Source organism: Chiloscyllium punctatum, chromosome 32, assembly GCF_047496795.1.
Source record: "Chiloscyllium punctatum isolate Juve2018m chromosome 32, sChiPun1.3, whole genome shotgun sequence".
NCBI lineage: Eukaryota > Metazoa > Chordata > Chondrichthyes > Orectolobiformes > Hemiscylliidae > Chiloscyllium > Chiloscyllium punctatum.
In genome coordinates, this window is record NC_092770.1 from 62,791,372 (window position 1) to 62,806,457 (window position 15,086).

Here is a 15,086-nt window from a genome sequence, read left to right on the forward strand (position 1 = left end):
AAACAGAGAACAGCCAGGGAATTCCTAGAGGCATGGCACTCATCCACAGATTCAATCAATAAGCACATCGACCTGGACCCAATATACCGGCCACTGCAACGGACAGCTGGAACTGACAACCGGAAGCGGCAGAGACAAACCACTATAAATGCCGGAGGAAAGATCACAGAAGCGCTTCACAGGAGGCTCCCAAGCACTGAGGATGTCACCTAGACAGCGGACGAAACGTCTGCAACACAAATTCCCAGCTCGGCGAACAGAACCACAACAACGAGCACCCAAGCTACAAATCTTCTCACAAACTTTGAGCCTTCATCAGGAATTTGAAGGGCTTTTGCCCGAAACATTTATTCTCCTGCTCCTCGAATGCTGTCTGACCTGCTGTGCTTTTCCAGCACAACACTCTCGACTCTAATCTCCAGCATCTACAGTCCTGACTTTCGCCGATGTTGGTCTCTGTGGTGCTTTGACCTATCCTATCTGATACTTTGTGAGGAGATGTTTAAAATATTTATATGTGGGGCATGACGAGATGGAGGGAAATGTGGGTTAATGCGATTGACATCAGAACATGCATAATAATAGTGTAATGGTGTTAGTCAGATGATCATATCGAGTTTGCTGGAAGCAAACAGATGTGTTACACGAGTGTGAAGAGACCTTGTGAATCATTTGAGTTGTAAATTAAGACTTCTTGCAAAATGTTTTAATAAATTCTAGCAGCATTACCTTAGTCTTCCAAAGAGATGTCACCTAAGAAAACAAACCCTACCACAGCAGGTTATCTGATCATTACCTCATTGCTGTTTCTGTATCCTTGCTGTGTGCTCCTTGATTGCTTCAGCTCCTTCACTGTGACTGTGAATCCACTTGAGCAGTGCATCGTTAGGATATGCTGGAGTTATGGAAGGTGTCACAGAGATGGAAGTTTTTGCTGCTGGCAGAAATCCTGGAATCAGCCCCACTGACCCCAAGTGAAAGGGAGGAAAGTCCATCCATGGATCCTGCTCCAACTGTGGAGGATTTGGTATCATGGCTCAAACACATGTAAAGGCCCCAGGACCAGTTATTGAAGGGTGACTGAATCATTGCCCAATAAGGGAGGTGACCTGATATTGAAATTTACCCACAGAGGGAGAGAGGTCAAGGGTTTGACATGGTTTTCCAATGTGGCTGAAAGTGTGGGAGACCCAACACAAAGCAGGTCATTGCTGTAAACAAGAAAAACTGATTGCAGAGAAAGAGACTGACTGATCATTTTAAAAACAGAAGCAGACATTGATAGCTTTTGTTTTTCCAAGCAACACACACTGCCCCCAACACAATGCCATGTTAAAGCAGAATGTTCACTAACTGGTTCTGACATCCCAGTGACATTCCAAAAGGTGGATAGATAGGTGGTTCCTAGGCAACACTGGTAAGTTATTGCTCAAGCACAGCATTGATGTGGGGCCAGTCAGTCTACCCTAAAGCAGGGCTATGGTTAGCATTGCTTGTATGGAAGCTTTGAATATGAGAAGAGAAATTCAGGGACAAAAATAGAGAATTGCATATCCTGATTGAATAATTTGAGTGAATTATTATCACAGTATTCTGGTATTTGTATTCACATTGAGTGTTTCCTTTCAGGATTGGATCCAGACACCACTTACAAGATGTCCACTGTGTGTCACTCTCTCCTTAACTGGACTCTCAGCTCCCAGCTGCTTAATGTCACTACACTCCCCTGTATGTATTTACAAACGTTATCATCAGTCGAAAGTTTGCACACACTCTTTCTGTCAGAGAACTGGAATGTATCTTCAATCTGACTGAGGCTCTGTTTTATTGGCAGCTTCGAGATTCCTCAGCAACATACAGGCTTCCCATATAACCTCATCGACTGCTGTGATTGGCTGGGATCCACACCCTACAGACACTGCCCTGGTTGGCTCCTACTCCATTAGCTACCGTCCTTATGGTACCGACAGACCTAAGAAGACGATAATTGTTTTCCCTCCGAATACCAGTGTGATCCTCACAGGTAGGGACATTGTGAATGTGGAATGACAAATGAGAGTGAGACCCACAGATCTTTTGCCCCTATAATCTCTAACTTACTTGCATATTCTGCTGAGCTTGGGACAGAAGTACAGGCAAAGGGTTGTAGAGCAGTGTCCTTTTCCCAGTAGCTTTCTGTCTCATTGCAGCTGCTTTGAGATTTCCAATGGGGTATGGGATGTCATCACAGTCCTAATGTTATGTGATATATTATTAAAACAAAAATCAGTAAAGTGGCAGAGAATTGCAGTGTCAGTGACTGGTAACATGTGCTTCTATTGGTGTAGACTAAATAAGAACACACTAAGATGCATTAACTGAGACTGGTACCAGGGTAGTCTGAATAGTGACTGATGGAGTTTGGGAATCCCATAAGCTGGTTCTCCAATGGAAATTTGCTCCCATGGAAATGTTACTGCAGAATAGATGAATGGAAAATGAGGCAGCATAAAAGAAGGATGCTCAATGCATAACACATCAAATTCTAAAGGAATTTTATAACCATGAAGATCTTAGTGTACCACTGAAATGGTAAGAGTGGCTTGGTAAGAGTGTGGTTCAGCAAAAAGATACTAGAGGGGCTGTAACATTTACCATAAGATGTACAGCAACATCAGCTGCTTGGACATGTCTGGTGATAGATGTGAGAGTGATGGCCCCATTACCATTCTAAATAGCATCCTCATTTCAATCAATGGCTGTCTGATGTCCTGTAAGGTGCAGGCTTCTGAATCATCCGAGTTATTACAATAAACGAGGAATCTGTTCAGCTCGTTTTGTCCCTGTCTGCATTCTTTGAACATGTCAGATTGTGAAATCAGAATTGCATAAAATCTGGCATTAAATTAATGACGGCCTTGTAACCATTGTTAATGTCACAAACGCCCACTTAATTCACTAATGTCTTTGAGAAAATTTTCCTGCATGTGACTCCAGACCAACACTGATGTGGTTGATTTTTAACTTCCCTCTGAAATGGCCAAGTCAGCCAACAATGCCTAAATAGACCTATAAACCAACTGATCCAGCCATTCACTCTGGCTATCTTCCAGTGGTCATCCTATTCCCTTTTATTGTCCCCAATTAATACAGAGTTAGTCTGTACATGCCAGAACCTAAACACACACTGTGTAAAAAAAAAATGTATTGTCTCTTGTTGCCTTTGTTTCTTTCGCCATTTATGTTCTCCTGGTCTCCACTTTATCAGGGAATCCCTGTCACTAATGAACCTCTTTATCTTCCTTGAACAGATCTGAGTGCGTCAACTGCATACATTGTAACAGTTTCGGTCAGAGCATTCTCTGGAGAAGAGGACACTAATTTACTATTGTCTTTTAAAACCAAAGGTTGTAAGTATTTCAAACCTGTTTACTTAGAAGTTATTTTGAACTTGAAAGTATAGCATGGCTAACTAACACTGAGTATTCCCTGGAAAAAGCCAACCTATTTCTGTCCTTTTGTATACATTGAGGAAACTACAATCTGAGAGTTTGTTTCAGCTAAACCCTGTCATCCTGTAATTGCCTATATATTGCCCTTGATTTTCATGATCTTTATGAAATTTTGCTACTTTAGTGCAATAGCTGAGACTCACAACACAGCTACACTGTGTGTTCACCTCATTTGTTTTCTACCTTCAGTGATTGACGTGTGCCTGAGCAATCCCTGTGGAGCCAATGCCTCCTGTATCCATCAGGACGGAAGCTTCAGATGCTCCTGTGGGACTGGCTACACCTGGAATGGATCTGTCTGTACAGGTGTGTGATGGGGATCAGTGAACCCAGTGGGGAATGAACTGAACACACTGCTTCCATATCAGACTGGAGACTGTGTCACATCCCCAATGGGGGAGGGGTGGGATCAGTGAACAAGTTGTGAACTTTACTTTGCTGTTGATGAAAACTTTTATCTGAATAGTGAGTGTCCTTCAAACATGAAGAATTTCGACTTACTGATGTCATCTGATCCTATTTGTTAAAGTATGTCCAGATTGGGAGAGTGTAACAGAATTCCAAAAATAAAATTGGGGGTGAGTGGACAGGTCACTCTTAGCTCTTTAGACAATCACTCAGTAATGGCCTCTAAACACCCATTCCCTTTCACAAGCTTAATCTCTTCCTGACGTTAATGACTGGCCCCTTCCTGTGGTACAGCTTCATAGACGCCCAGCAGACAATTTTTCATCTATCACAATGGCGATGAGTGTCCACAATCAGGCCTGATTCTATCCTCTATGTTTACTCACAAGCATCTTGCAGTTTTATTCACTGGACACCAATCAGGAGTTGGGATCATCAATGATTTCCCCTCCCAGCCAAGAAGAGTTGAGATCAGTTCTAACATTCAGTTATTGTTTGAACTGAGCTCAGTATCGAGTGAAAATGGGAACTAGGGAAATCTGAGCTGGAGGTCCAATGCTCTACCACATTGGGCATTAAGAGTCACAGGGTTTAAGGCTAAATTTGGGTCTGTGTAGAAAGGTTAAGATTCGTAAAGCTTTGATTCCCCCAATAAACTCTTCCTTTCTCATCCCCAGATGTGAATGAATGTGAAAGTGGAAGCCACGACTGTCACAGCTCGGCCTCCTGTTTCAACAGCCCCGGCTCTTTCCAATGTGTGTGTGAGGCTGGTTACAGTGGAGATGGGAGGAACTGTACAGGTAGCTGATAATAACGCTACAGCTTTAGAAGTCTCTCAGCTTGTTTATATATTCCTTGCAACTTGTTGGTTTTCTTCTTGTTTATGTTTATTGCTTGGAATATGCTGGGGTTTTTTTGTACTGCAGCCCTAAAAGCTAATGTTTGATTCAACCAAAAATGATGGTGGAACCTGGAAATATTCCAGTCTGATTGTCTGAATCACATACTGCCTGAGGCAATGCAAACGGTTTCACTCTATAATTATCGTTAGATCATTTCACCATTGAAAATACCAGGATTTATTGCTCAGTTCCAATTATTCTTGAGAAGATGATAATGAAGCTTTGCAGTCGATATGGTGAAGATGCTGTCCCAGTGCTGCTGGATCCATCAATGATGAAAGAATAGACACTAAGTGTCCTTGTCAGGAGTATTTACATCCTGGTGATGGTGGTAGAATAAAATAGAGTCCCTACAGTGTGGAAATAGGCCCTTCGGCCCAACAAGTGCACACCAACCCTCCATCTATTCCCCCACAACTCCACATTTACTCCTGACTAATGCACCTAACCTATACACCCCTGAACACTCTGGGATAATTTAGAATGGCCAATTCGCCAGACCTGCACATTTTTGGATTGTGGGAAGAAGCCAGAGCTCCCGGAGGAAACCCACGCAGACACTGGGAGAATGTACAAACTCCACACAGACAGTCGCCCGAGGTGGGAATCAAAGCCAGGTGCCTGATGCTGTAAGGCAACAGTGCTAACCACTGAGACTCTGTGATCCCATGAGCCTGCTATCTTTGCTGTTTCAGGCAGTGGAGGATAGGAGGTTGCTGCTATGTGTCATATAGATGTTGGATGGTGTGGTAGGTTATGATTGGGTGATATATCAAGTGGACCACTCTTCCTGGGATAGTAATGATTGTTTGCAGATATAATCGGTTTGTGGACAGTTTTCCATCATTCAACTGACGTGGGCCTTGTTCATGGTGGAAATTCCTTGAGAATTCAGAAGTTAAGTCTGACATCGGTTTTAATAGCCACGTACTGATGAAGGGCTTTTGCCTGAAACGTCGACTCTCCTGCTTCTCGGATGCTGCCTGACCTGCTGTGCTTTTCCAGCACCACACTCTCGACCCTAAACTCCAGCATCTGCAGTCCTGACTTTTGCTTTTCTGTGGCTGGTGCAGTGAGGCCAGTCAGTGGTGACTGACAGGATGTTGATCGTGGGCAGTTAGCAATAGTGATGCTATTGACTATCATGATTACACTCCCTATATCATCGTTGACAGTGATTCAACATTACATGCTATTATCAGCTGAAGGTTGAGTGTTGGCAAGGCCTTGTGTGCAGACATACACTGCTTCATTATCTGAGAAATTGCCAATTATTTATTTTCAAGGTTAATACATCTGGGAGAATGCCCAAGCCCTGGCATTTCTGTTGTTACAATATTAATGCTTCTTAAACAAGGACGCTTTAATGAACAAAGAAATGGAATAAATCAGACACAACGTGATGTACAGGAAACTGAAAAGTTCCCACACTCAAGCCAATTTGTTAAGAGCTCCTTTCTTGTCCTTTAGTGACCAGCTGTTTTAGACTCCTGCCACAGTCACAAGTCATTAGAAGTTTGTGTTGTTTTGTTGGCAGTGTCTCCTGGGAACAATCCAGTGAATCTTGAGATCTATGATCTGAGTAACCATCTGTGAATCTTAACAAGGCATGAGCCTAAATCTGGTTAATTTAACAATAGATAGTTTAATATTCAGAGTTGAGAGTCTCTAATAGACTTTTCATTTCTTTCTAACCCCCAGATGTGAATGAATGTGAAAGTGGAAGCCACGACTGTCACAGCTCGGCCTCCTGTTTCAACAGCCCCGGCTCTTTCCAATGTGTGTGTGAGGCTGGTTACACTGGAGATGGGAGGAATTGTGCAGGTAACTGACACTTAATGGTCTCAGAGGAAAAGTTTCTCATTGCCATTTGTCATCTCACTTGATGTGCGACAACCTGCAACGTTTTGGTCAAGGTGTATTTTGACTGACGAACCTGCTTGAGTTCTTCAATTTAGCCACAAGCTGTTGGCTGAAGGTGCAGCAGTAGATGTTGTATGATTGAACTTCCAATAAGTATATGCTGAAGCACCATGTAACACACACTCACAAAGAAAAGCACATTAGGGATGGTTGTAATTTGGATGTGTAAATGATAATGGGAGAGGAGGCTAAGAGTGGTGATGAACTGTTGCGTATCTGTCTGGAGAGAATGTTATTGTGTTGTTGGTTTGGAGTACCTTGAATAATTCTTGAAGACTGCTGGCTATTGTGACCTATTTACAGTTATGAAACCACCACCCCACACCAATTTCTTTTTGTCTTTATTGTCCCAGCCTCTCAGAGCACATGATGTATGTCAGTTACTTCCATGACATCATGGAATGTTACAATTAACCCTTCATGAAACTTAGCCTGACATACACCATCATACTCAAGAGAGAGAGTTGTGCGCTGCATCCCCCAGGAATCCATTGCTTTTTTTTTTATCATTTCTAAATGACAGAGTCATGGGTGCAAGGAGTAAAATTTCAGATTGAGGATAATACAAACTTAGCAACAAAGTAATCGATGAGGAAAGCAAAGAGACTTCCGAAGAGCATAGTCAGGCTGGTAAACATGGCAGACAAATGTCTATTGCAATTTAATAAAGAGAAGTGTGAATGGTTTATATTGGTGCAAATGGAGAAGTAAAATAGTTTCAAAGATTCCAACCCACGAGAGCTTTGTGAGTGGAATGACTGATGCAAATTCTCAAGCCTTACATGGTGCCAGTGAAAATTGCTAAAGGGTTTAAGGAGACATAGCTTTATAAAAAGGACATGGAATGCAACAACTAGCAACTCATTTCCTTTCGAAATCTCAGCTTCCAACTGGAGACTCGAATGCAATATTGGGCACCAGAAGTTCCAATGGGTATGAAGTCATTGAAGAGGCAGGTTTGTGGAAACTGGAAGCTGAGCTGTTGACAGGGTTCAAGGTGCTTCACCAAGATGATATCAGGAATGACGGATTTCAGTTATGTGGGGTGATGGGAGAATCTGGGATTGTTCTCCTTAGGATAGAGAAGATTACAGAGAGACCCCATTTGTGTCCAAAATTACGAAGAGTTTCACTTGAATTGTGAGGAGACAAATTATTTTCTCTGGCAAACTGGTTACTAAGCAGATGATGTTGTGGAAGAATGACTCAATGTTCTATAAAAAATTACCAGGAGACGCAAAAAATCCTTCACAAGCTTAAATTTGCATCTTGCACAATCAAAGCTGTGGGAGCCAGCAAAATGTCTTCAGGTCAGGCAGCATCCGAGGAGCAGGAAAATCGATGTTTCGGGCAAAAGCCATTCCTGATGAAGGGCTTTTGCCCGAAACGTCGATTTTTCCTGCTCTTCGGATGCTGCCTGACCTGCTGTGCTTTTCCAGCACCACTCTAATCTAGACTTTGGTTTCCAGTATCTGCAGTCCTCACTTTTGCCGAGCAAAATGTCTTCCCTGACCCCATGAGCTCTTTGTGTTCCTCCAGTTTACACAATTTGTTGGCCTCGCACTTTATCGGATAACATTAGCATAACCAATCATGCTGGCTTGCTTTGTGTTTCTAACCTAATCATCGTCTGCCACACTGGTTCCCTCCATCATACTTCACCTCTCACATTACAACACCATCACGTTCAGCATTAACTCATCTCCCAGTGATTTAACTAACCGATCACAATGCACTACCATCATCTGTTACTGGAGCCCTGTAATATGATCCCAGGCATATGTTGCAACACTAAGGAAACTACATTACTGCCAGAATAACCTCCATAAGGGCAGTCACAAATAGAAAATAAGAACTTGCTGAGAAATTAGAAATATATTCAGAAGTTTGATAGTATTTGTCATAGTCAGACTGTCTCTCTTATGGATATGTGGCACAGACCTTGCTTTCCCACTGATAACCCAAGTCTGGCTCTTACTGCATTCAGATGTAGACACATCATTCTCTGAGAAATTGAAAATTACTTGCCTTCAGTGTTGGCAATTATGAGGAGTGTCCAACCTCTAAAAGGTGTTATTCTTTGTAAATGTCCTGTCCATATAAAAGGGGTATTTTGAATAAAGCAATACAGAAAGCTGGAGCTGATAAATTTGCAGGAGGTTGTGTTTAGGAGTCTTGAATGGATTGATAATTCTTGAAAATAGCCTGCTTGATTTCTTAGCCAAGACTAACCTGCACCAAGTCCTGTCTTTCATTACCCCTTTGACCTACAACGGATCCTTGACTAAGGCTGGAAGCTGTCCATGGCCTTGTGCTCCACTATGGGAGTAACTTCCTACAGCCCTTTGCAAAGGCTGTGTTTTGCCAATTCTTTTGCCCTATCATTAGCAACCATGTTCTCAACTGACTGTGCCAAACATTTCTCCACTTCTTGCTTCTCAAAGGTCCTGGTTAAAGCTTTTAACGTTGTCATTTTTAGTCACCTTATATGACTCTGCCCAATGTTGCGTGATCTTCATCCCTGTGTAGTACTTTGATATGCTAAAGGCAGGATTATAAATAAGGTTGTTAAACAATTGTCTCAATCATAATCAATTACACATTTTTTTGCCTATCTGGAATATTCACAAAGCTGGAATCTTTCTTCTTTTTCTAACCCCCAGATGTGAATGAATGTGAAAGTGGAAGCCACGACTGTCACAGCTCGGCCTCCTGTTTCAACAGCCCCGGCTCTTTCCAATGTGTGTGTGAGGCTGGTTACAGTGGGGATGGGAGGGCCTGTACAGGTAAGCGGTACTGAAGCATCCGAGAGATAAAATATTGAAATTTATGTGAAACTCCCAGTTTAGATTGTTATTTTTAGAATCTATGATTTCTGTTTCGCCCCATTATGATCAGCTTCATTTTGGCTGTCAAATAATGACTGAAACAAAAACAGAAAATGCTGGAGAAACTCAGCAGGTCTAGCAGCATCTGTGGAGAGAAAAGCCGTGTGGATGTTTGAAATCTGTCTGCCTGATGACTTCCAAAATAAGCTGTTGTCTAAGCTCCATCTTGGCTAGTGCTCTACAGGAGAGCGAGAAAATACTTAAAGCATTTCCTCACAGCCTCCCTGAAAAATGCAATCTCTTATCTGACCCATGGGAGTCTCTTGCCCAAGGTGAAGGGGCATGGCAAAGGTGCCAACCGTTTTGGGCATCCCTTACCCGCCCAAATGGAGTCCAAGCACAAATGGACCATGGAGCTTGTGAAAAGCCAAGTATCCCACCTACTTTCTGTAATTTCTCGCGATCTTGAGCAGACCAGGTGCCATACCAAGCTGTGGCAGAGGGTGTGGATCTAGCTCAATCAACTCAGGCCCATGGCTCAGGAACTGAAGGAAGTCATCGGTTTTGAGGAACAGCCAAAGAGGACAATATGTTGGTGAAGATGCACCTGGAATAGTCTGTCCAGTTTTGATCTTCTTACCTTGGGAAGAATATACTTGTCCCAGAGGGCGTACAACAAAGGTTCACGAGAGTGCTTCCTGAGATTACTGTCCAGAAGAAGGAAGACCTGAAGGGGAATTGAAATATATCCAATATTGAAAGGGTTTGCCAAGCTAGATGCTGAGAAGATGTTCCCCTTAATATGGAATCTAGAATGGGATATAATCTCAGGATAAGGGTTCATTTAGAACTGAGTTGAGGAGAAATGTTTTCACTCCAGGGGCAGTGAATCTTTGGAATGCTCCATCATTCAGTGTGTTTCAGACTGAGGTTGCTGGGTCTTGGGATCTATGGGAACTGACCGAGATGTGGCTGGCACAATATTGAGGGCTTTATAGACATATATATGTAAGTCAGTAACTGAAATGTCAGCCTAGATTTGTAATCGAAAGGAGGATTTGGGACCAGTGATTGTTACTCAGACTGCTAGCAGCACAATAGGACATTGAATAGAGCTGGAGGTGGGAGTGGGCAAAACATTGTTACGCGTGATATCTAGACAAATCATAACCAATGTAAGTTCATCAGTGGGTTTCCTCCGGGTGCTCCGGTTTCCTCCCACACTCCAAAGATGTGCAGGTTAGGTGAATTGGCCATGCTAAATTGCCCGTAGTGTTAGGTAAGGGGTAGATGTAGGGGTATGGGTGGGTTGCGCTTCGGCGGGTCGGTGTGGACTTGTTGGGCCGAAGGGCCTGTTTCCACACTGTAAGTAATCTAATCTAATCTAATAGAACACAATGCAGAATACAGTGTTACAGCGACAGAGAAAGTGTAGAGGAAGATCAATTCCAGTATATGAGATGTCTGTTCATAACTCTGATAGCAACAAAGAAGAAGCTGTTCTTGAATCTGTTGGTATGTGTTTTCAAACTCTTCTGCACGATGGAAGAGAGTATAACTGGGTTGGGAGGCATCTCTGGCTGTTTTCCTCAAGGTAGCGGGAACTGTAGGCAGAGTCAATGGATGGTAGGCTGCTTTGCATGATGGATTATACTGCGTTCACAACTTTCTGTAATTTCTCGCGATCTTGAGCAGACCAGGTGCCATACCAAGCTGTGATGTATCTGCATAGGATGCTTTCTATGGTGTATCTATAAAAGTTGGTAAGAGTCATTTTGGACATGCTGAATTTCCTTCTGAGGAAGTAGAGGTGATGGCGTGCTTTCTTGACTGTAGAGTTGATGTGGATATTTCTTACATGTCCACTTCTCCTTCCTGCAGCTCAGTCTCTCTCTCCCCTTTTCCAGCATTCTGGCTGCGAGTGGTCTGCAATTATCTCTCTCTCTCTCTCTCTCTCTCTCTCTCTCTCTCTCTCTCTCTCTCTCTCTCTCTCTCTCTCTCTCTCTCTCTCTCTCTATGTGCTCCATCAGAGTTCTCTTTTTACATTCTCATTAACTCTATCTCTATCTCTCTTCATTCCTTTTCTCTGCTTTCTCCCTTCTAGACATATAAATGTAAGTCAGTGACTGAAATGTTAGCCTAGATTTGTAATCGAGACCAGTGATTCTAACTCAGACTGCTAGCAGTGCAATAACGTGGGTGGATTAGCGATTCAGTGGAAGTCATTAGAATGTTAAAAGTGCTGAACAATCAGATTCCACTAGTTTCTGGCTGGCTGTGTTGATTTAAAACTATTCCCAATGTATTGGTAGAGTTTAAAATGTTAACAATTGAATCGTCAATGTCCGTTCAGTCATTTCTGATGAAAATTTGACATATTTTAGTGTTTTAATTGAATGTGTATGTGGATGTTTTGAAAGCTAATTTGAACACGAGGGCCCTCTCCCTTTCAGATGTGAATGAATGTTTACAGAACAATGGCGGCTGCTCCCAGCGTTGTGTGAACACAATGGGCAGTTCCCAGTGTCACTGTTACCCAGGATTCACCTTGGCACCCGGGAGCCAATCAACCTGCACAGGTTTGACCTTTCACATTCCATTTTGTCAGCAGGTTGATTTAAAAAACACAGTTTATTAAACAAAACTCTGAACATTGTGACTGGGCCATTGCTATTTGATGAACATTGCTGTACATAAATTGGTTTCTACAATTTGCATATTAATATTTGGGACAATACTTTATAAATCTCAGAATCCGTTGTGAAATTCTTTGGGATGTTTGAGGTTGTGAAAGGAGCTATGTAAGTTAGTGTATTTCTTTCATTTGAAAAAAATGACACCTCAAACAGTATAGCACTCTCTCACCACTGCACTGAAGTGTGCTCCTATATTATGTCCTCCTATCCCAAATGTGGGGCTTGAACCCATGACTGAGAGGGGAAAGTGTCACTTGAAGAAGAGCAGAGAGTTTTTATTGCATCCTGGGCAGCATTTTACCTCAGTGAGGGCCAGTGCACTCAGGATCAAGTCCTTAATGTTATTGGTCTTTGAAATAAGAATAGTTCATTCTGCCCTGACATCTTTTGCTCCACCCAGTTACAAAATGTCAGACCTAAGCCTCAATTCCATTCACCCACCTTTAATCCATAATCCCTGATACCCTAACCAAACAGAAACCTATCTGCCTCATTCAGAGAAGCTCCAACTGTAGCCATCCCAACCAACATCCTTTTGGGGAAAAGTGTTCCAGATTTCCACTACCCTTTGTGAGGACAAAGTGTGTTTTGCTTAAGTGAGCAGGCTAAACCTTGGCAGGTGGAATATCATGTGAGCAAGTGTAGGGTTATGCACTTTGGCAGGAAGAACAGAGGAGTTCGATGTTAACTGAAAGACTGAAGAAAGCTTTGGAATAGAAAGACTTAGGAGTTCTGCATGAATCACTTTCAAATTCAGTGGCAAATGGAATGTTGGCTTTGTTTTCAAAGGGAATGGAGTATAAAAGTTGGGAGATTTTGCTGAACCTATGCAAGGCAGATGGAATACTGTGAACATTTGAGGTCCCCTTATGAAAGGAAAGATATAATGATATTGGAGGCAATTCAGAGAAAGTTCATTAGGTTGTTAGCAGGTATGAGGAGGACTATCTTATAGGGAAACGTTGAGTAGATTGGACCTGTACACATAAGAACATATGAGATAGGAGCAGAATTAGGCCAGTCATCACATCGGGTTTGCTCTGCCATTCGATCAGGCTGATATGTTTCTCAAACCCATTCTCATCCCTTCTCCCTGTAACTTCTAATCCCTTAATAATCGGGAACCCAGCTATCTCTGTCTTAAATATACTCAGTGACTTAGCCTCCACAGCCCTCTGTGGCACTGAGTTCCACAGATTAATAACCCTGTGATTGAAGAAATTCCTCCTCATCTCAGTTCTAAAGGTTTGTTCCTTCACTCTGAGGCTGTGCCCTTGGATTCTAGTCTGTCCTACTCACGAAAACATCTTCTCCATGTCCTGTCTATCCAGGTCTCTCAGTATTGTGTAAATTTCAATCAGACTGCTCCGTCAAAGAGTCACAGAATCATAGAGATGTACAGCACGGAAACAGACCCTTCAGCCCAACTTGTCCATGTCGACCAAATCTATTGCCAACATTTGGCCCTTATCCCTCTAAACCTTCCTGTTCATGCACCCGTCCAGATGCCTTTTAAATGCTGTAATTGTACCAGCCTCCACCACTTCCTCTGGCAGCTCATTTCATACATGTACCACTGGCTGCATGAAAAAGTTGCCTCTTATGTCCCTTTTATATCTTTCCCCTCTCACTCTAAACCTACACGTCTAGTTCTCGACTCCCCCACCCCAGGGAAAAGACCTTGTCTATTTACCCTATCAATGCCCCTAATGATTTTATAAACCTCTACAAGGTCACCCTTTAGCCTCCGACACTCCAGGAAAAACAGCCGTAGCCTATTCAACGTCTTCCTATAGATCAAACCCTCCAAACCTGACAATATCCTTGTTAATTTTTTTTTTAACCATTTCAAGTTTCACAACATCCTTTCTGTAGCAGGGAGACCAGAATTGCACACAATATTCCAAAGTGGCCTAACCATGTCCTGTACAGCCGCAACATGACGTCCCAACTCCTATACTCAGTGCTCTGAACAGTAAGTGAAAGCATACCAAACGTCTTCTTCACAATCCTATCTACCTGCCACATTCTTCTAAATTCCATCGAGTACAGACCCAGACTCCTCAACCACTCTTCATATGACAAGCCCTTCATTCCTGGGATAATTCATGTAAACCTCCTCTGCATCTACTCCAAGGCCAGCACATCCTTCTATCGATATGGGGCCCAAAACTGCTCACAATATTCCAAATGTGATTTGACCACAGCCTTATACAGCCTCTGCAGTACATCCCTGCTCTTGTATTCTAGCCTCTCTCAAAATGAATGCTAACATTGCATTTGCCTTCCTAACTACCAATTGAACATGCATATTAACCTGACAAAATCCTGAACTAGATCTCTTAAGTGCCTTTCTGCTTTAAATTTTGGATATTTTTCATCTGTTTGTGAAATAGTCTCTGCCTTTATTCTTCCTACCAAAGTGCATAACTCACATTTTGCCACATTGTATTCTATCTGCCAGTTTCCTTTTCTAAACGGCATTGGCGAACCAGATGGGTTTTTCCTGACAATGAAATGTCCGATGCACCATCAGACAGTTAATTCCCAGATTGTTTAATTGAATCCACATTCCACCATCTGCCCTGGCAAGATTCAGACCCAGGTCTCTGGGTTAAAAGCCCATTGCCTCCCCCGAGGAAACATTAATTAATACATAAAGCCTTCAGAAATATGAAGAGAATCAATGACACACCCCAGTAACTTGAGGTTACCCAAAGCCAGACAACAGCATAAACAAAACACTAAGGTTGATTCTGATAGGTATGCAATCCAAAAGCAGAGCAGTTGTTATAGTGTTCAATGAATTAGTACTCTCTTTGATTATGTGAGTCTGTT

At 42.5% G+C, this 15,086-nt stretch overlaps 1 protein-coding gene across 1 annotated transcript in view; it reads left to right on the plus strand.

Annotated features, from left to right (window-relative positions):
* Positions 1–15,086, plus strand: part of LOC140457814 (uncharacterized) — a 71,017-nt gene that overhangs the window by 20,696 nt on the left and 35,235 nt on the right. The window contains exons 13-20 of the mRNA XM_072551431.1: positions 1,630–1,728; positions 1,835–2,023; positions 3,291–3,389; positions 3,681–3,797; positions 4,577–4,699; positions 6,503–6,625; positions 9,388–9,510; positions 12,006–12,131. Coding sequence (XP_072407532.1) covers positions 1,630–1,728; positions 1,835–2,023; positions 3,291–3,389; positions 3,681–3,797; positions 4,577–4,699; positions 6,503–6,625; positions 9,388–9,510; positions 12,006–12,131 — 999 coding nt within the window. The remainder of the gene's footprint in view (positions 1–1,629; positions 1,729–1,834; positions 2,024–3,290; positions 3,390–3,680; positions 3,798–4,576; positions 4,700–6,502; positions 6,626–9,387; positions 9,511–12,005; positions 12,132–15,086) is intronic.